Raw genomic sequence first — 21495 nt, forward strand, 5'->3', positions numbered from 1 at the left:
ACAGCGCCGCGCCTGGAGCGGCGGCCGCGGGCACCGGGACCCAACCGCGGGGCCCGGCCCGCCGGGACCGAGCCACGGCGGCCGAGCCTCCGGAGCGCGGCTCGCGGACCCGGGCTGGCCAGCACTCTGGTGGCGCGCTCAGCCGCGGCCAAACTCGTAGCCCTTGATGCTTTCTCTTCCCCCGAGCTCCGGTTCCAGAGTTCAAGTCTGCGTTAATAATTCCGGAGCGGAGGGGAGAGGAGCGGACGTTCGCTAGAGGGGAGCGAGCAGCCCTCGGTCCAGCTCCGCAACGCCGCGTCCCACACGGACCCGTGCGCTCCACGGACGGAGATGCTTCGGCCGCTTCCCCACCTGTCCGAATGCCGAAGGTGTCACGGCGTAGAGGGACCAGCTAAGCCTGAAACTTTGAACAGGTAAATGGAGGCTTGGAAAAATAAGGAACATGTGCTAACAGAACAGTCGTGGCCCGTAGGGTAGTTCCTAAAGGAGGGTGTGGGTCCATCCCGGTCAGTAAGAGCCGCCTCTCCCTGCTGTAACTTTTAAGTTTCTTGGACAATTAAGGGGGAAGAATTGTTACAAGTTCTGATCTGTGGAAAAAACTGACCAAGGCAGTTGGTCCAAATCCAACATAAGAAAACCACCATTGGAAGCAAACTGTGCTAGAAGTGGAGAAAAAAATTAAAGTGCTTGCTGCATTTTGCAGGATTTTTTACAAAGAAAGACATTGCAGATTTGCACAGTAATGTAAAGTAAGACATTACACTATATCCTTCTTAGTTTAGGTTTGAATACATTCTTACCTGATTCCTATCAATTGTCTGTCACAGGGGCTATACAGCAAGCTAAAGCAGACACTGATACAAATGAAATGGGAAACCCAGAGAGGCAAGAGCAAAATAATAATGTGTGTTAAATAAAGTATTTAATGAAATATCAGTATCTTATCTTTATTGTTACTTAAAGGATAAAAAACTCTATAAGAGTTTAAGAGAATACCATTGCTTCAAGAATCACTTTTGATGTGTGACATCTTGTAAAGAGATTTTAAAATGTTTCAAAAGATTCAAAAACTAAAAGTTGTAAGCATCACAAGTATATTTAGAAAAAAAAGGGCAAATAAAATCTGTCATTGAAATCTTTAAGGACTGGACTAGTAAAGCATTTAAAATATATGATAGAACAGAAATGTTAAAATTGTAGCAACAGCTGCTCATACTATAATTTTAGCACTTACAGCTATCTGTTCTCTCACACTTCATTAAGGAGTTGCTTCATGATCTGCTGGTATTTTTGTGTGTTTGAGCAACTTTCCTTTCTAAGTTAACCAAGAACTGTCCTTTTCATCCCATTCTGAGAATATATATCTGACATCATTTGACTGTCCTGATTCCATTAAGCATGAAACGTGGAGAGTTTAGGATTCAGACAAAGAATTGTATCAGTTTTCAAGTTCTCATAGAGGGTCTAAGACACAAATACTTTTTGTTGGAAGAATTTTCTGAATTACTAGGAACAGTTCTAAGAGAGGTCAAAGCATCTGCATTAAAGGTGAGACCACTAGATTTCTCTTTCAGAAGTGCATATTCCCACTTGAAGTATCCACAACTTTTCTTATTACCTCCTTGCTTGCCAAGAGGACAACAAAAAAACGCTCTGCCATGATTTGGGCCAGCATTTGACACAGAGAGTTTTTTGGCTCTTCGGCCACAGTTACACAGAGGGGGAGTTGATTTTCCATTTCTCACAGCTCTTACAGACTCATTCAAATTGACTGTGGAGTTCAGAACTGCAGGAAATACTCTGGGCAAATTTGAACTTCTCAAAGGTAAGGACTGGTCAAAAGAGGAAGTTTTCTCTTGATATATATGAAAAGACTGCTTTTTTGCTGGTGGGCATGTTTTTGGACTAGTTGGCTTTCTTTTAGGAGCCTCTAAAGGAGTAGAGTAATTTCCAATTAATGCTGATTGTGCTGAAACAGCATTTCCCTTTGCAGACGGTAACTTAAAAGAGGAACATTTTGAAGTCTGCCTTTGTACTGTCCCTATATTATAGATTGTAGTATCAGGACTTTTGTAAACAACAGACCTCAGAGGTTCCACGGGTGCTACACTCTCCGCCAAACTCTGATTATCTGAACTTGTCACAGCCAATTCTTTTGAAATAGTTTCTTCTTCAGACACTGTTAGACTATCTGTACTTGAGTCATCCTTGAGCTGAACAGAGTCTGAATTTTGTTCATATTGAGATTCTGGTATCAAAGCAACATCTTCCCAGTCTGTCAGCAGAGACAAGCACTCAGAACTGGTGCTGATGTCCCCACTGGAGAGAGTAACTGAGGGGATGGTGGTGGAGACAAGCACCAGCCCTGATCCCTGTACTGGGAGGCTGGGCCTGGCTGTTCTCAGAGGCTGCCCAATGCTCAGTCCCTGCCGGATGCCTGTCGATGCAGGACTGGGATATGGCTGTGCCAGACCCAGAGGAACAGGAAATCTGTCAGGAGATGCTGCTGAAGAGCTTTGGAATTGAGCATGGAATTCAGTCCTTGAGCTGCTGCTGGGTACAACACGGACATCTGCAGAGGGATCAGTGCAAGTGATCTCCTGTTCGCCAGCCTGTACATTAGAATTAATCTTGTTTCCAGCAATACACTTGTGCTTGTTCTCAGCCAGAGATTTTGTTTCACAAGTTCCATCTCTAGATATTTCAGGTCTGCTCTTACTTCCCAGTGGACTCTTGTCAGTGACATTTACAGTCAGTGTTCTGGAAATTAAATTACTCTTCTGATGTGCCTAGGGAGTCCGTAAACAAAAGCAGATTTTGGAAAGTGAATACCCAGACATTTTGGGAATAAATGCACAAAATTAATAAGCGTATCAGCCTAAGGATGTTCTTTCCAAATCACAGTCAGGATGCTGGGTTTATTATTTGAATAGCTCACCTTTCATCTGTATTCCAGGCTACAAAGCAAGTAGACAGGAAGATACAAAGTAGTGACTAACCTTAGCCAAAGATTTAGTAACTTTCAGCACACATCCATCACAAATCAGCCTCCAAGCAAGACGAGCAGTATTCCGGGAATCATCCAACCCTTCAAAAGTATGGTTATATTAATGTCTTCTTTTTGAACTGGGGATAGTTCTTATTACTAGAAAAATGTAATCTAGGTAAGCCTTACATGAATGACAAAGAGTCACAGAACTGTGACACTTAGTCATCTAGTTCAAAAAAGGGAATGGAAGTAGAAAATTCCAAATAATTCTCTGTGCTGAAACATCTGAAGGATTATCCATAGAGCTGAATATCTATTCACAATTTTAAATATCCTTGCTCTTTTTATTAATCAAGTAGAAAAACCCAACATATTGTGTTGGAATTCTCTCACATTAACATGATACCCAGATCTATCAGGTAAAATTGAATTTCTTTATCTTCTCTCCACCTCTTTTCTTTTGTATCCTCGCAATTCATGAATTGATCTTGTGAACATACTTTCAGTAGCAGTAGAAGAGAGTTCAGAAATGAAGTATGAGGTCAGAAATAACAAACTTATCTCCGAGCACTTTGCCTTTCTTGTTTTGATGGTCTGTTGGACAGAACATGGCATAACCTGAAACAGTAGTAACTACTCAGAGTAATAACTAGCTGCTTTAGATTAACTAGAGCTAAAGAGTGCTATTTAGCTTTCTAAGATACATATATTTATAAATATATATTAAAATGAGGATCATCACACTTACCAGAATGTTCCCGTCCTTCAAAAGCTATCCCCAAATCCTGCAAAGCTCCATTTAGCCCTTTAGGCTTTCTGTTATAGAAGGCCTAAGGAAAGAAATGCAGGTGCTTAACATGAAGCATTTAAAAATCTTTCCCTAGTGAAGCAAAGCCATTTCAGAAATATCCCCTTACAAATAATAAATCTCACAAGGCAATTAAGCAAGTTGGGTATCTGCATTTTACAGTGAGGATAAGACCATAAGTTACTTACCCTGTTAGAAATCAGAATGGAAATAAACATGAATCCCTTCTCTCAGTCTTAAGCAAATCCATTCTGTCTGAGCTCTGAAGTCATTTGTCTGCACTCTATGGCTTACACTGATGAAAGTCTTAACAGACCAGCATTGAACAATACAACTATAAATAATAACTTAAGATGCAATCAAAGGTATGGGCATGAATATATTTGGCATAGGTATGGATTTTTCGGTAACTGAAAAAAGTGAGTATTACTTCTTGCTCCTGATATGAGTATCTGATTTGATCACTAGAAAGAGGGAATATTCACACTGTTTATCCTTAGAGACCTAATTCTGCTGCCTACCTGTAAGGTACCTCTGAGTACTTAACAGACTCTAATGACAGACTAAACAGACTATAATGACAACTTCCTACACAGCAATACAGGGCAGCAATAAGAGTACACAAAACAAAAAAGATAGGAAGCAAGGAGAGCAAAATCTATCAGGAAAGGAAGGGCAGCTCATAAATTCTCATAATTATCATTATTTTACCAAACAACAATCATTTCCTAACACTAAGATTTCTATTCAAATTCACACAGTTCTAGGGCAGCTGGTTACTGAGCAGTACCAACACTAAATAAAACCAGGTTACTCTGGTCACTGGGACATTCAGCATCGCCTTGTAAGCTCAGGTACAGTCAGCTTTGAGGTCAGTGTGGGTAGAAATGTTTCAGTCTGTCAATCCTCTCACCCTGTATGTTGCTTTGAGATCAATCCAGGAATTCAGAATGTCAGGTTTGCGCAGCTGCTTCCTTTTACACTCGTAGTGCAAACACACACCCAGGTCCCAGTCTGTGCAGGGAAAACCACAGTCAATCCACCACTGCAGAACTGGCCTAAAATCCACATAATGTGGCCTATGTATCCCTTTATGTGGCCTAAACACCAACATAAAGGGACACAACACCAACACACTGTCAGCATCCTGTGCTGCTGGATGGCAGGAGGCACAGGCTGTGAAGTGGTTGTCCAAGGGAAACACTGGGGTTGCTGCAATGGGACACTAGAAGAAGCAAACCCCTGTTGTTAGTAACTAACTTCAGACAGTTAAAGATCTCAAAGACATCATTAATTCCTTTAGACTCACTAAGAATGATCATACAATTCACTAAAGTAAAAAAATGTAACAGTGTCAGACCCTGGAGTCAAAGATGCAGCAAACATGTCAGGATTCCACATTTTCAGTCTTATCCCAATATTCCACATTTTTAATACCTAATAATAGGATTTTGGCCGAGTAGAAGTGAAGACACAATCTCACTAGTGCCACCTAATGATATTACTGTGCAGAAAAAGCAAATTAAAATGTTGTTTACCTGTCCATGTAACAAAGGCACATGCTTTTGCTTCTGAAGTAGAATTACTGTGACTCTCTGTACTGAACATAATTTTCTTCTCCTTTTGTATCTTTTGAATCCATTTCAGAAACTGTGATAAGCAAATGTTGAGAGGCACCCCTTGGTCAACTTGATTCTTCAAGGAACAGAACAAGAAGCATGTATGTGTTAGAATGCACTGAAATTCATTTGAGGTTTATTTCTTTTGAACCATTTAAAGGTCTCTTTAAGTAAAACAGTAAACAGCAATTATACAATTGTAAAACAATGTTAAGTCACAATTGTACCTGTGTTATGCCAGTTAGTTCTGTACAGAATTCAGAGAGAATAGGATGCTCCTGGGGCTGAACATACATGTGGAATTCAGATTCAATTGCTCCTGTTGAGGTGTTTAACAGGACTGCTGGAAATTCAACTGCAAAAAACACAGGAGAAGAAGAAACAAAACAAACAAAACAGAACCAAAACACAAAGCCAGAAAGGTTAAAACTGTTCACAGGAATAAGACATTTTCATATCAGTCCCTGCCAAATGAGCATATTCCACGATTCTATTCTATATATATGTGTGTGTGTAGGTATATGTATATAAACACAGAGTTCAAGCATGATGCTGATTTGGGCAAGCTTTGTGGGTTTGATCCCTGTGTGGGTCATTCGCTTAAGAGCTGGACTTGATGATACTTATCAGCCTCTTCCAGTTCAGAATATTCTGTGAGATATATATATATATATACATATATATATATATACTTACACACATTTCTATTATTTATGTATCTATTACTCCATTACACCGAGGCTGAAACGCCAGGGGTTAGAAGTAATATAATAACACGGAAGACACGTAATGAGGACACACGGTTCAAAGCGAGCTCGGTGCACTCACTGATCTCGGGCCCGCGCCGCCCGCGGTCGCCCCAGCACGTGGCCTCGAAGTCCAGGACGATCAGGAAGGCGAAGCGCTGCTCCGCGGCCGCCCGCGCCCCGCTCCGCGCCCGCGCGCTGCTCCGCGCCAGCCCCAGCTGCCTGCGGACACCGACCGAGCTCAGGGGCCGCCCGCCACCGCCGCGGCCCCGCCGCGCCCGGACACCGCCGCCGCGCCCCGGACACCGCACCTGGCCAGGCGCTTGGTGGCCATGGCCACCTCGGCCGCCTCAGCGGGCTGCCGCCATTTCAAAGCTCCCGCGGGCCCGCCCCCATCGCGCTCTCGGCGCTCGGCTGCTCCGGCCGCGGCCCCGGCGCCGCCCAGCGCGATCCGAGGGCACCTGGGAGCGCGGGGCCGTGCCCGGCCGTGAGGGGCCGCCTGAGCCCGCCGCTCCCGTGCGGGTCATGGCGAAGGGGCTGTGCCTCAACGGGCGCAAGCGGCCCGGCGAAGCCGCGGAGAGGCCGCGGGCGGCGCGGAAGAGGCGGAAGGCAGAGGGCGGCGGCCCGGGCCCGGGCCCCGAGGTGAGAGCCGAGCGCCCGGCGCTGGGAGCAGCGAGGTGCGGGCCCGGTGTCCCTTACGGCCGCTTCTCTGGGGTGCTGCTGTGTCCCGCGTTGGGGTGCTGGGAGCTCAGCAAAGCCGTGCACACCGGCAGTGTACGGGGAGGGTCGGGTACAGGCAGTGCCTGCAGGTAACGACACAGAATGTCCTGAGTTGTCCACAGGGCCCTGGAGTTGTGCCCAGTCCAGTCCCACCCACCATGTGCCTGAGAGCATTGTCCAAACGCTTCTCGAACCTTGGCAGGTTTGGGGCCGTGACCGCTGCCCTGCGGAGCCTGTTAATGGCTTGGATTCTGCTCCAAGAGATGTGGAGAATAACTCATTTGGAGTGCTCAGCATTACATTTACGGAATTTTGTTTAAAAAATAGGTACATTCTCCAATATAATTTTCTCGAAAACAAAGCCGATCTTGAAAGGAGCGTTGTGTGTGCTCAGCATATGCACAGCTGAAGGATGCAGAGCAGTATCCCAGTAACACCTCACCCAGGGCACACTGAGTCAGTGCCCGTGGAACAGGAGTTGGCGTCTCCAGCCTGTGAGATCAGTCCTGTTTGTACCCGGTTAGAGACGAATTCCTGTGGTTGGCAGTACCCTCTCCTTGGTGAACCAAAACCTCTGCTCTGTGTGTGGTGGTGGGGGTTTTTTTGGGTTTTTTTTTTTTTTTTTTTTTTTTTTTTTGTGGGGTTGTTTTTTTTTTTTTTTTTGCAAAGCTTTAATTAGGCTGTATTGAAAACAACGGTGTCATTACTTGCCTCAGCTTGAGAGATGAGGCACTAGCAATTATTCCAGCCTGTACTGTTTTTGCCAGATGATTCTTAACCACTGGAACCACGAACATTGTCACCTCTCTTTAACTTCCTTACCCAGTGACAAATGTCTTGAAGAGCACACAAGCCCAGTCCCATGTGGGCAGGCTATGTCCAAATTACTGAGCACACGGCTTGTTAGTGTGTGGGGAAAAAGAACTTCCAGTGGTTGTTCATGCCTTGAGGTTTTACATTCTCTAGTTTTGTGTGGTGTTTTTCCCCCTGTATGCCTTGATGTCTTTTTATCACCTATAATAAGAATATCTTTAACATTTTGACAGGAGTTCTTCGGAACAGGCCGTCTCATCAGTGGAGGTCACCAAAATGCCACATGTAGTTGCTAATTAGCCTTTAGAAGAATTTGTGCATTTAAGCTTAAAGAACTGCTATGTGGAACTGTGTGGCACAGTCCCCACCTCATCTCCTCAGTACTTCCTTTCTGCATCTTCCTTGGATTTTACTGAAGCATTTTTCCCTGCAGGGGTCAGCAAACCCTTGTGGCAGAGCAGATCCCACACTGTAGATAGAGAAAACCTCACATAGAGTGAGTGTAACTTACACAAATGTTTAAAGCTCTACAGCAGCAAGTGGGGGAAAGGGTTGAGAGACCAGGATATTGCTTTTGCATATCAGTTGTCTCCTTACTGCATACATCTGCTTATGTTAATCTTTGTGAAATAAATCTTTGGAATTAGAGTACCTGGGTTACTGAAATGTTGAGTAAATGTAATATTAAAGTGGGTTCTGAAAGGAAACCGTTGCCCATAAGGAGTGGAAGAGTTACTTTAAATGTAGGTGGTTGTATCCAAGTAGTTTCTTTTTCCTTTTTTTTTTCATGGACCTCTCTTTACCAGCATTTTCCTTTCCACAGGAAAAGTCGTGTCATTTGTCAGCAGCTCTGCTGGGCGAGGACTCCGAAATCAGCCAGGACCAGCTGTACGAGCTGCTGAAATACGCAGCTCTGGGGAAATGCCACAGCGCAGCACAGCCCAGGTACATCCACAGCTGCAATCAGCCTGGCCTCGTGTTCTCCCCTGGTGTGAAAACGTTCCTGGAGGAGTATTGGCCGTGCTGGCTTTGGAGCACTCACTGTGGAGTTGCCATAATGGCAGCCTGGATTGTGCAGATACAGTTGTTGTTAGACTTGGTCGGGAAGCAGAATTCCTCTTTTGGCAGAAATCCTACAATTCCATAGTTTTGTTTCATGCAATTTTGAAAAACTAAATGACTGCTGTGGAACTGAAGAGGCTCCACACACTGAGAAACAAAATGCCCTGTTAAAATATTAACACAAATATTAATGCATTTCATGTTAGATATAATTGAAACAGGGTGTTCTAGAGCATTTTAGGAAAAAAATAATTTTAGTCACTTCTCCCTTTCTCTGGGCCACTTCTCAGTACTAGAAGGGAAAGGCTGAGGAGGGTTTATAACCTTGAATGGCAAAAATGAAATTAAATGAATTTTCAGATGAAACTCATAGCAGAAAATACCCCACTTTAGATTTTAATAGTGAATTAAAAATTATTTTGTGAAACTTATTCATTAATTCACCAGATTGTGTCACTACAGTTGAAGTTGCTGGTATATTCACATTCTGATTTATATGAATGAGGTATACACGTCTTGAAATGGTATGCAGCAGAAATTTGCAGTAACTCTTCTTTCTCTGTCTTCTGTACTCTTGTTGCTTCCAGGAATATGTGGCTGTTCAAGATAAGCTATAAAGACTTTTCTTATTGAAGTCATTTGGCACTTTGCCATTTAGTGACTTAAAAGCTGGGCTGGTTCCAATTTTTTTTTTAAGAGTGCTTGATAATTGTTTTGCTTTGATTTTTATGTTTTTGGTTTGTGGAGTTTTTTTAAATTATTGCTCTTTTTTAACTGCAGCTGGTGCCGTATTTATCACCAAAGCCACCTGGCTGGGGTTGTGGTTGTTGTTCTACATGAAATGAGCCAACTCCATTTCTACAGATTCTATTTACAGTTCAAACACCTCAGGAAAGTGTTCCGCCATGTAAGTCCCCAGACTGCATCGTTGTCTTCTAAGCTTCTTCCAGTCCTGAAACCACATCCCAAGGATAATGGCTGCAGTGGAATTACTGCCTTGTCCAAGGATGTGGCCATCCTTGACAGCAAGTGAGAGGGTCTGTTTGCAGCAGTTGTCAGCTCAGAACAAAGGACAGGGCTTTGATATTAGGAACAGGATTTCAGCATGTATGCCTTTGAAGCCTTACCAGGTGAAGTGCTTATTGATGTTTCAGTCCTCTGATTGTTATGTATCCTGCATCTACAGGATGCCAATTAGATGATAAATATCTTGGAATAATTTCAATAATTTGGAATTTACTCTGAGTGAGGAGACTCTCAATAGAGTTATGCTAGTCCCACTGGTTGAAAAATATAACTTTTATTATTTGCACTTTATGTCAAGTTTCTCCCATTTCCCAAAAAGATTATTAAAATAATTATTTTAATTTTCTGACTTACAAGCAACATTTTTCAAAGAAGATAGAAAGAAAGGACTTGAATTTAAGCTTCTAGAGAGTTCTTCAAGAACTGCAGCAAATGTAAATCGCAACTTAACTGGAAAGACTGGAACTAGCTTTAGTTTCTATCAAAGAAGGTCTTGAGATTTGCCTTCTTGATCATATCAGGCAAGGCAAATTGTCCTGTAGTACAAAGAATCCTGTATCATCCCTCATTGGAACAGGTTTGATTTGTGTTGGGTTTGTCTACTTGATAAAACACTAAATATATTTCCACTATTTCTTTTTTCATCCTCCTCTGAATTTGGCTGGCTTGGGGATCAATGAACCCCTCATTTTTTTCTTATTTATGTCTGCCTTTCAAAGTCATTAACACATTTTCACATTTTCTTTTTTCAGAGATTCACATTAGCACCTTCTGCTAACTTCCCAGTCAGCCTGTATGGAGAAGGAACAAACCTGAAATCTCGAAACACTCCACAAGGTATTTTGTTTGGGTTTGCATTGTCTCTTTCAAGACAGTGACTCAATTTGAACAGAAATTTATGACTTTGCATCCCCTGCAATCCCACTGTGCTGCCATGATAAACATGTTTAGAAAAGAACGCACACAATGGCTTAAACCATGAGACTTCTTACCCTGACTAGTTCAGTAACTCATTTTGGGCCAATTGTCAAAGTGAATGCAAAATGAGAGAAAGTTTTTAATATATTTAATCCCAATCCCTGCTGTTTTACTACCCATTCTAAGTTGTATCTAATCAAAGAGACAGAGATATAAACTGGGTTTGAGCTGAGAAGACTTTTTCTCTGACCCTTTCTCTCCAGTCTGTTGCTCCTGGTAGTGATTTGGAATGGTGCAGCCTCTAAGTGTTGATCTGATGCAGAAACTGAGCTTGACAGATGCTTCTGTATTCTACAGGCTTGACTTCCACCAGCAGTGAATGCATTACTAAAAGCTCAAACTTGCAATGTGATCCCATCATTCAGAGATATGGAGAAAAAAAACAAGGCCTTACAAGCTATACTCTAACTTTAGAAGAGCAGAAAAAAAATGACTATCCCATAGAAGGTCAGTTTTTTGAGTGAGAGTTATTTTGTTGTGTTGGGGGGGGTTGTTTTTAGTTTTGACAGTTAGTGATATGTTTTGTCATATGAATTGTAGAAGAAAGGTCTTTTTCTTATTCCTGGGTGTGTTTTCCCTCCAGGTTCCCCTGGATGCAAGGGCTACATCTCCACAGAGTGTGATCAGCAGAGGACAGACAGCAGCCCCCTCTTTGGTCTGGATTGTGAAATGGTAAAAATCAGTGTGTGTGACCTTACAAAATAGAGTCAGGCACCCAGCTCTTATCAGCTGTTCCCAAGTATGCCAATCACTCTGTGTATTTGTTAAATCACTTCCGATATCTTAATATCTGCTGCCAGTCCCTTCCTTGATGGTACCAGTGCTAATGCAGCCATGGAGAGGCCCCAGCAGCGGTTCTGGCTATGAGACAGAAATAATATCCTGAGCAGAGAGCTCAGTTCTGTTGGCTCCCAGAGCAGCAGCTGGATCTGCCAGGCCTGTCAGCAATGCTGCAATAACCCATGAGACTGCTGTGGAATTCCTCCTCACCTCTCTCCAAGGTTTGGGAAAGGAAAGATACTTCCCTGTCACACATCTTTCCTCTAGCCATCACAGTTCCTTTGACAGCTGCTGTGGTGAAGAATCCTCCTTTAGTGCAGTTTTAGCCTTGCAGAGATGCCTGTTTGGCATCAGCATTGAGTAACTATTGATACAACCGGGGCTCTGCCTTTAAATTGTACAATGTCTCTGGAGCTGGTGCTGTCAATGGCACTTTTGCAGTGCAGAGCACAGACAGATTCTGTGAAATCAGCACTTCTTTACAATGCTTTTCTGTGCTGTGCAGTGCTTGCCTGTGTGTTTGCTGTGCTTACAATGCACATTTAACAATTAAAATGAAGCACAGTACAGTATAAACCCACCAGCTGTGAGTGGTAGATCTCTAAGTCAAGGAACTCCTCAGTGATGCTGCTGCAGCCAAAGCAGATGTTGGTTAAGGTTTTTGAGTGGCATCATCGTGCTGATTCAACAACTGCCTCTGCTTCTTCCTGACAGTGCCTGACTGCAAAGGGGAACGAAGTCACCCGTGTGTCTTTGGTGGATGCACAGGGTCAGTGCCTCCTGAATGAGCTGGTCAAACCTGAGAGCACAGTGGTGAACTACCGCACCAGGTCACTTGCACAAACCTTGCTCATCTCTTTGTCTTTCAGAGCTGCAGCCCTTTCCAATTCAGCCTGTTACCTTTCAGAAACCCCTTGGTTTGCACAGATGCCTGCTGCATTTCCCTCAGTGTTAGGAATACAGTTCTTGCTGTGTGACTCAAGTGACCAACGTTATGTGTACAATGTGCTGCACGGTGCCCGTGGGGCTGCCAGGCAGAACCATTGCCATTCTGCAGTGTCCAGGGGAAAGTTCTGCTACAAATTAATGATATACAGCACAAGTTACTCTTCACCCACGGTTATAAAATAAGACAGAGTCCATAGCTAAATTTGCTCATATGTAAAAAATGCATAGAGCTTGTACACACCTTTAGGGTGGGGCTCAGGATTATAACAAAAGCAGGCAAAACTCAAGGCTTGTCTTCTTCAAAACTTCACCTGGCTTTATCCAGGAGGTAATGTCCCAGTCCCCTCAGGTTACTTGGAAGCATCTCCTTCCACCATCAGACTTGCAGTATTTCCTTACCTGTGCTATCTGATGCCAGCTGCATTACTTAAGAATACCTGGGATAAATAAACTTTTGAAACAGATGTGGTAGCACTCTTAACAGTTTAGCTGCAGTATATCCTCTGATATTGGAACAGAAAACAGTAAATAGCATTCTGTGATTAGCTACACTGAGTTCATATTTTACAGGACCTGCTTGTAATGTTTTCCAGCATACACTGTTGCTAATGTATTGCTTTTAACTCACCCAACTTTTGTTTTGAAGATTCTCAGGAATCACAAAGAAAATGCTTCTTCCAGTGAAGACAAGACTGTCAGACATCCAAACCAGGCTAAAAAAAATGCTTCCCCATGATGCAGTATTGGTGGGTCATTCTTTAAATTCTGATCTTCAGGCTTTGGAAGTGAGTATGTTTTTAAGACTGCTTTTCCTGACCCTGTGTTACTCATTTCACACCTGAAAACTCTTTTAACAATCGCTCTTTTTATTCATTAACACTTGTTATTTGCTTTTTATTATTAATAGCTCCGTGTCTGTAGGGATTTAAAAGTCAAGAACTCTCCTTACAGCTATAAAATTTGCAAGCGGCTGTTCAGAACCCAAAAGAGAGAAGTCTGTCCAGATACAGATATTGTTGCAAATGCAGCTTTACCCCCTGCTTCAGCCAGATGCTTCTGATAGCTCTGTCATGGGGAGAACTGAAGTCCTTTCTGTGGGTAATTTAACCAATCTAAAATGCTTGAATCTTCCCACTAGAGTGGGAAATAGAAAGGAAAGTTGGACTTGCTTCATTATTCCTTTTGCTCTCTTATTAAAAGGCAGAGGCACAGAAAATTGTGGAGTTATTGTCCAGTTCTGTATGTCTGCTGTTCTTAAACTAAAGTGGTGATGATTTTTTTCCTCCAGATGATCCACCCCAGTGTTATTGATACTTCACTGCTTTTTGCCAGAAGTGAAGGTCGAAGATTTAAGCTAAAATTTCTAGCCAAAGCTGTTTTAGGGTAAGATTATTACTGTACTGTCATGGGAAAAATTAGAAAATGTCATGGTGGGTCATAGGGTCTTACTCTGTTGCTTATAGTATCAGAATTACTATTTTGTTCCTAAGATTCAAAAGAAAGGAACAGGTTGTGCAAGTAAGACATGGTAAAAAGGAATTTACTGGCTGCTTGAAACATCAGGCAGCATAATAAATGGGCTTTGAGCAAGGAGAATGCTGTGACCCAACCAGATCTGAGTCCCAGCAAAACTCACCTTCCTGCAGGGCTGTAGAGGTGTATTGAATTGTAGAACAACAGAGGCATTCTGGTTCACATAGATGAGAGCTTTCAGTTGGCAAGAAAGAAAGGTCAATGCATGAAAGTCTGATTTACTGACTTAAATCATATTTCTCAGTGTATCAGCTACCACTGGATAGTATCTTAGTGAGCTAGTTCTCCCCATGCTCACAGTGAACGGTCATACTCTGCAGTGCCAAACTTCACTGAACTGGAGGTTGCCTTCCTCTCTGTGTGCAAATTATGAGTCGGGCCATTGGTCAAGAAAAGTAAAATTTGCATCATGCATCAGAGTAGCAAGTATTAGCACTGCTTCTGTCAGATTTCCCCTGTACTTGGCACTGGTGAGGCCACACCTCAAGTGCTGTGTCCAGTTCTGGCCCCTCAGTTTGGGAAGGATGTTGAGATGCTGGAGCACGTCCAGAGGAGGCAACCAGGCTGATGAGGGGCTTGGAACACAAACCCTGTGAGGAATGGCTGAGGGAGCTGGGGGTGTTTAGTTTAGCCTGGAGAAAAGGAGACTCAGGGGTGACCTTATCACTCTCTACAACTCCCTGAAAGGAGGCTGTGATCAGGTGGGGTTGGTCTCTTTCTCAGGCAGCAACTGACAGAATGAGAGGACACAGTCTTAAGCTGTGCCAAGAGAAAGATAGGTTGGATCTTAGGAAAAAAATTTTTACAGAAAGAGTGATAAAGTTCTGGAATGGTCTGCCCAGGGAGGTGGTGGAGTCACCATCCCTGGATGTGTTTAAAAAAAGATTGGATGTGGCACTTGGTGACATGGTTTAGTTGAGGTGTTAAGGCTGGGTTGGATTTGATGATCTTGAAGATCTCTTCCAACCTAGTGATTCTGTGATTCTGTAAATTCCATAAACCATTTTGCTCAACATTGCAAAAACATTTCTTGCAGTAACTTTTGGGAATATTTCACAAGAATGCTGCTGCACAGAACTGAAATCCTTTTTGGAGAGGGGAAAGCTCTTTTGCCCGAAAAGGACCCAGTTTAGAAAAGACAGGATGTTGGTCAGTGTGGAAAAACAGATAACCTGCCTGTACACCTAATTTTGATGCCCTAGGAAGGAGATTCAGTGTGAACAGAAGCTGGGGCATGATCCTACAGAAGATGCTAGAGCTGCATTGGAGTTAGCTCAATTCTTCATTGAACAAGGACCAACAAAGGTATTTATACCTAATTAAGATTTCTGTCCTAAATTACAGAACATAATGTTGTTCTGAAGAAAAGCATCCCATCCTCCTGTTGATTTAAAAGAGAAAATGGAGCTGTGATAGAGGGCCCAGTTTTGACAGCTTGTTATTTCCAGCCTGTATCCAGGTACCTGAATAACCTGGGCACTACCAGTGCTCAGTACTCATTGACATCAGCCAGCTTTGCTGCTGATCCTGAAGAGGGGCCCTGGGTAAAGAAGGACTGAGACATTTCCAGCCTGCAGGAATGCCTGTAATTTTTCTAGATCAAAGAAGACAGAGACCTTGTGTGTTGTGGTAGTGATTCAGCTGGTTTTATGAGTCCCTTGTGTTGTTGATTTCTGAAAGAACTTTTTTGGAGATGACTGCCTGTTGATGCTGTGCGTGCCACATGCTCGAAAATGACAACAGAAAATAATAAGGCAAGAAATTAATGTCCATGTTTCTTCACTGCTGGAGTGTGCCTACATGACTCACAGGGAAAGCACAGGCTTTTTGTCAGCTACAATTAGCTGATGAGATGAAAGCCAGCTAATAATCTTCTTCCTTCCTCAAGGTAGCAGAACTAAACTTGGAGATGCTTCTGACAGCTGAAAAACTGGCTGAGGTCTCACAGAACAAAGCTGTGCTACAGCCACAAGGATGTGGGTTCCAGGAACAGCTGAATGAGCCTCCACCATTATCCAAACCATGGTAATAAGATGCTCAAATATGTATGTTTTTCCTTTGGTTGAATCCTCAGTAAAATCAAACAAGTGCCTTATGTTTTTCAGAAGCCATCAGGATCTTCAGACAGACACAAATAATTGCAGCGTAGTGCTGAAAAACTTTAAGCAGTTTCATCTTAAATTTCACAGAGTATTTCCTATGCTTCTTTTGATGTTGTGGACAAGAATATTCTTTCAAATTTCTTAACTGCATTGTAATTCTCTGACAAGCATTTCTTGAAAGTTTTTATTGCCCATATTGAAAAGTATTGTGATTCACAGTGTACTTCTCTCTGCTAGTTTTTTAGATTGTCTGCAGATGACTGGCCAAAAAACCCTCCTTTTGGGCAAAGAGGGATTAGACTCTTCTGGCCTGTGTCAAAGTAACCCGAGCACTTCAAACAAACAGGTGAATGGACTTAGAGTGGGTTGGTCTAAGCATCAAAATAGTTCAAAGTTGTTCTTGTTCTGGGAGTGGGTAGATGAGTCCTATTTTAAAAGCTGACTGACAGTACTGTTAGCAATAGTGTTAATACCAGGTTAGCTAAATCCATTTGAGCATTTCGGAAATGAGCTTTGATCCTCTGCATCCTCTCATGACTCACCAAAGAAGAATTTCTGCCTGAGGACTTTCTTGGACAATAATGAAAATTAAAGTTGGGAGTTAAATTCAATAGCCTTGTTTTTGATCCTCTGCAGTACAATTGTCTTGTACCTCTTTGAGCCTTGTTTGCTCTTGTCCCTCCAGATCCTTCAGAGAGCCTTGGAAGATGTTCCCCTGTCCAAATTCAGTATCATTCAGTTCAGTTTGGGTCCAGAGTACCTTGCATCTCACCTTCATGCTGGACTTCATGAAAAGGTATTATATTTTGTTTGAGAATAGTCTCCATTCTGAGCTTGTAGAGAGATGTGATTTATCTCAGGAGGCACTGAGTAGTTAGTTCCTTTGCTCTGTGAAGTGCCTTCTCTAATCTGTGTTCCAACAGGTGAGAAGCAAGCTGACTGACATGCTGACAATTTACGCAGGTCCTTTTGAAGAAAACTTTTGCATGAAGTCTGTGAAGAAAGAATTTGGGAGGTGTGGACCAATCCAGTCCCTTACAGTGGTAACTGAAACATTCCAGGTGAGGAGCACTCAAAGGTTGCTGACAGGCCTGGAAGGTCTGAGTAAACTCTTGGAAAGATATGGATTAGAACCAAAGAAATACCAGTTATTCTGTTTAGAGGTTTTTTTTGTGGTAGTTTAGTCATCAGCTACAGTCATTCAGGCTACCTAAAGAGCTACTCCACACAATGATGAGAACAAGTGCAGCTCATGTGCTGCTCAGAGGACTTTGAGTGCTGGGGAAGCTGAGGTGATTTTTGTCCTTCTAAAGTGACCTGATGTGTTAAGGCCTTTAATAGCCAAAGGAGAAAAAAGTGTGGTACTAATTGAAGAGTTAATTGAACGGGGTTTTAAACAGCTAGAGTATGTGGAGTATTACATATTTTACCCTCAGACTTTTTTATATTATTCTAGTTTTAAAAGAAAGCAAAACTTTCTTGAGATGTGACTTCTTAAAAGGGGGGGCCAATGTTTCTCACTGATAAACCTGAAGTATCTTACTCTGCTATTTCAAGCCATATGTCTGTATCCAATACGAAGTGCTGGAAGCTGCCCAGCTTGCTGTGGAAAGCCTGAATGGAGCTGAGGTAGCAGGATCCTGCATTAAGGTAAAGGCAAACAGCAAAAGTTATGTTCAGCCCAGGCACAGCCTCCAGTACATCTGAAACATCACAGCAGTGTGTCAGGGCACATGCTTGTGCTGTTACAATCTCCCTGTCCCTGCACAATTCAGGACCACTGGCAGAAAGGAAGTGGCTAGGTCCTTCTTTTTTCCTTTCTGCCTGTCAGGAGAAGGGAGTTAGAGTTCTGACCTCCAGCTGCAGCTTGAAAAGGCAGATCCAAGTAACAGGGCTATATAGAGTATGGCATTTTAGTTTTGTATTGTTTCTGCATTACAAATATGATCTCCCTTTATCGTGACTAATTAAGTTGGCCTTCATTAGTCATATTTATTTCAAGTGATGGAAAATAACCTGTCTACTTTTGGTAATGGGAGAAAATAAAATAGAACCTCAGAACACAGAGCAGTGTAGGCTGACATGCTTTTTATTCCTGCTGCATCCACCCCAGGTCCAGAGACCAGTCACTGCAGCAATGCTGGACTGCAATGTTCTGATTAAGGAATTAGAACTGGATGTAGAAAATGAAGGTGTGATTTATGTGGCTGGTCTAAAGAAGTCATTAACAGAGACAGACTTGCAAGAAGAATTCAGCCAGTTGAAAGACCTGGAAACACTGTTCCTGCCAAAGGATCTTCAGAGTGGAAAGCATAGGAACTGCTGTTTCCTCAGTAAGTAGCTTCACACACAGCCTGCATATTTCCTTCAAATAAGCTCATTTAGCAGCCCTTGGGACTTTGCACAGACACAGCAAGAGCTACTGAAACCCAGGTAGGCTCAAAGGGATGGTATTTAAAATGCTCCAGTGAAAGCACATATTGTTTGGAGGAGCGCTTTACAGCTAAATATTTAAGAGGAAAAAACACCTGCTTAAAAAAACCCCAAACATTTACTTAGAAAAATTCCAGAGTAACTAATAGGCTCCAGTACTTCCATGTGAGGGGTGGCTACTGTGCAGCTTCACACAGCCCAGTAATCACCTCTGAAAGGTGAGAATAGCTCAGGGAGTGCTGCTGCAGCCAACTGGCATTTCTAGTCTGATGTTTATCTGTAGCAAGATGAGAATCTGCTTGCTGCAGTGATTTGTTTCTCATCTCCCTCCTGCTCCACACCTTTAGCCCTGCCTTGCAGGTGCCAAGGAGGGCAGCAACAGCATTGCCAAACCACATTCCCTTCTCTTTGCATTTCAGAATTCCAGAAAACCCAGAGTGCTGTGGATGCCCTTGAAGCTATAAATGGATGGACCATGAAGGGTAGCAAGCTAAGAAGTAGGAATGCCCTTGCTCCAGGACACCTCTGGAGATGGATTTGGCAAATGAATCACAGGAATGGGAAGCAAGGAAAGCACATCTTCTATGAGAAAATGGAGCAGCTGTCTGACTCTGTGAGTGTGAGGCTCTGCTGATGTTTGTTGCAATTAGTGAGGAGAGACTGCCCTGGGAACCTGGAGAGGTAACTTCGAGCTGACTGAGGTGCAGAGCTGCTTGTGACAGAAGGGTCTCCTTGTGCTGGAGCAGAGGAGCTGCCAAGGATCAGTTCCCACAGAGCAGTTTGAGAGATAATACCACACGAGATAATGGGATGTTTGCAGGGCACTGCATAATGTTAAAACCAGATAGCTGCAGAGGGCAGTGGGTGGTGCTGCCCAGGAACTGAAGCCTGGCACCGGAGAGCTGACAGGGCACAGGCAGCACAGGAGTCACAGGGAGAGGTGAGTGCCTGTGTGGCTGCACAGGAAAGAAGAGCTCTAGCTGAGAGCTCTGGAGTGCAGCTCCCATTTTTGCCATGGTGCCATTTGAGCAGGGCCTGTGGTTCTCCCTGCAGCTGGGCCGCTGCACTGCCAAGTGCCAGGCAGGAGCAGCATCACTGCTGCCCTCACCTGTGCCATCTCACAGGTCACCTTCCCACACACTTAGAAGCATAATTGCTGATGAATGGGGGACTTTATTCCTTCTATTCTCTTGTGCAGGAGCAGGACTTAAGGAAAAAGGTGAAGAAGTTAGACCACCATATCAAAAAGCTTTATAGGAGCCTGCAGAATAACACCCTGTGCATTGTTCTCTTTCCTGGAGTGAACAGGTAACTTGCTACCTATTTTGCAAAGAACCAAGGAAAATACAGAGCTGAATATTTTTATCTTAATCTATTAAAAATTAAAGCCCTGCACAAGGAAGAGAAAGCCCAAGAGAAAAGCTGAAGAAGCTGTTGTACTTAATCTGACTTTCATGATGGGCCAATAAAACTTCAGCCCTAAGTTCTGCCCACAAAGCAGGCCTGAGTCACAGTTCATGATTCTGAGGGTCCACAGTGTTGATTAATTGTAGAGATCTTACCAGTTCACCCATCTCCCCCAGAGGATGTTTCATCCCCATTGACAATGTGGCCATGAGAGAATCAAGCAGAGTTTCCACAGCAGGCAGGAGTTTTTTGGGGTGTTTGGTTTCTAAAACCACCTAATTACTGCAGCCAAGGCCTCATCTACCAGTTGTTGTGTTGTGTTACCCCACACTGTGCTTCAGCCACAGCTGGTCAAGGAGGTGGTTCATGCCCTTGTTCTCATATGATGGACAAAAATGAGAAAACCCAAATTTGTTCAGAGTCCTTCAGCTTTTGTAGGAAGGAGCAAGTTGTACATTTGAGTTGGGCTGCAGCAGTGCTGTCAGGGATACTTCCCTGGAGTGGGCTTCCTGCATTTCAGCCCCTGGGCCTGAACTGCCACAGTCTCAAGGTTTAATTATTAACCAGAAAGGTTCAATCTTTCCTAAGCAAAGCCCTGGCTACTGAGGACATACTTCAACAGCCTTCTGTGCTCTCACTGTCACTGGTCAGCCTAATAAAGGTCACATCTACCTTCTAGCTGCCTTCTTTGGGCTAAAACTGCATCTGTTTGTGCATTTCTGAGCAATCATTTGCCTCTCTACGCCTGTATCACCTCAGGTACCCTGCACACTCACCTGTCACCCCACGGGAAGGTTTGAGGCAAGGATGGCTGTGAGTTGCAGTCCACATCTTGTGTCCTTTGCAACAGAGTCACTGGGCTCAGCACGTCCCAATTTACTTTTCAAGGGCCATTTCCAACTATTCTTGCTTAGCACAGTCTTCCATCACCAAGGGGTAGGAATCCCACCAACAGAACAGGTGGATTCAGGAATCTGCATCCACAGGGAGCCTGTGGAAGCCCACAGAGCTTGGCTCACACCCTCAGGCTGCTGAGTGGGTTGGATGGGAGTTCCATCTCAGGCTGGGAAGAGATTTCTTGCCAAGTGTGAGGTTCCTATATTACTGTTTTCCTTGAGGACCAACAGTTCAGAGGAGGCTTCTTGATTAAAAAGAATGTCAAATAATTGTGGGGTGGAAAAATAATTATTTTTTCAATGTGCTGACCCAGGGGGCTGCAGGCCTCTCAGTGCCAGCCCAGCAGAGCTTTGTGCATGAAGGCTGAACTGAGCAGAACTAACACACTTCTTGTTTGTGTTGCAGCACACAAGGATCGCAATCCGGCCTTGGTCTGATGGGAATAAAACATGATGAAGGGAGGAGTGCTTGTTAAACTGCCAAGTTTTTAAGCAAAGTCTTTTGTTAAGATATTTTTAATTACTTTAAATATTGATGTCTTTGTAAAGATCTCTTACCATAAAAACAATAGGCTTTCACTCTGTATCTTCCACAACGTCTAAAAATAAAAGCCATTCAAAGTGTCTTAAAGCAC

The 21495-nt window shown here is 43.4% G+C and overlaps 2 protein-coding genes across 4 annotated transcripts; one reads left to right on the forward strand and one right to left on the reverse strand.

Moving 5' to 3' along the window:
* Positions 1–54: 54 nt before the first annotated feature.
* REXO5 (RNA exonuclease 5) lies at positions 55–21485 on the forward strand. 3 transcript variants are annotated; one of them, XM_053991698.1, is made up of 20 exons: positions 55–413; positions 5445–5517; positions 8519–8640; positions 9538–9664; positions 10536–10620; positions 11059–11208; positions 11345–11433; positions 12256–12371; positions 13136–13274; positions 13778–13872; positions 15225–15327; positions 15911–16047; positions 16362–16470; positions 16810–16920; positions 17048–17185; positions 17682–17774; positions 18238–18457; positions 18977–19170; positions 19756–19865; positions 21267–21485. In XM_053991698.1, exons 4-20 carry the CDS (start codon positions 9599–9601, stop codon positions 21334–21336), a joined length of 2025 nt encoding a protein of 674 aa, XP_053847673.1. In that variant the 5' UTR covers positions 55–413; positions 5445–5517; positions 8519–8640; positions 9538–9598; the 3' UTR covers positions 21337–21485. The 3 variants fall into 3 exon arrangements, with proteins under 3 accessions (XP_053847673.1, XP_053847672.1, XP_053847671.1); XM_053991697.1 differs by lacking the exon at positions 55–413 and adding an exon at positions 1748–1825; XM_053991696.1 differs by lacking the exons at positions 55–413; positions 5445–5517 and adding an exon at positions 6610–6804.
* ERI2 (ERI1 exoribonuclease family member 2) lies at positions 552–6589 on the reverse strand. The gene is made up of 8 exons (XM_053991699.1): positions 6474–6589; positions 6245–6384; positions 5644–5771; positions 5336–5492; positions 4711–4811; positions 3738–3819; positions 3000–3088; positions 552–2789 (listed from the first exon to the last, which is right to left on the reverse strand). The coding sequence occupies exons 1-8, from the start codon at positions 6494–6496 to the stop codon at positions 1446–1448; spliced, it is 2064 nt and encodes a 687-aa protein (XP_053847674.1). The 5' UTR covers positions 6497–6589; the 3' UTR covers positions 552–1445.
* Positions 21486–21495: the final 10 nt, after the last annotated feature.

The sequence above is a fragment of the Vidua macroura genome, chromosome 16 (genome assembly GCF_024509145.1).
Source record: "Vidua macroura isolate BioBank_ID:100142 chromosome 16, ASM2450914v1, whole genome shotgun sequence".
Lineage (NCBI taxonomy): Eukaryota > Metazoa > Chordata > Aves > Passeriformes > Viduidae > Vidua > Vidua macroura.

Excerpts from the sequence above, each read along its gene's own strand:
- ERI2 (XM_053991699.1), bottom strand. The coding sequence starts at position 6,496 with ATGGCCACCAAGCGCCTGGCCAG. Across the intron at positions 6,385-6,473 it reads GCCACCAAGCGCCTGGCCAG|GCAGCTGGGGCTGGCGCGGA; the intron begins GTGCGGTGTCCG and ends CGGTGTCCGCAG. Across the intron at positions 2,790-2,999 it reads TTACTAAATCTTTGGCTAAG|GCACATCAGAAGAGTAATTT; the intron begins GTTAGTCACTAC and ends CGGACTCCCTAG.
- REXO5 (XM_053991696.1), top strand. The coding sequence starts at position 6,688 with ATGGCGAAGGGGCTGTGCCTCAACGGGCGCAAGCGGCCCGGCGAAGCC. Across the intron at positions 15,328-15,910 it reads TTGAACAAGGACCAACAAAG|GTAGCAGAACTAAACTTGGA; the intron begins GTATTTATACCT and ends TCCTTCCTCAAG. Across the intron at positions 16,471-16,809 it reads CGAGCACTTCAAACAAACAG|ATCCTTCAGAGAGCCTTGGA; the intron begins GTGAATGGACTT and ends TTGTCCCTCCAG.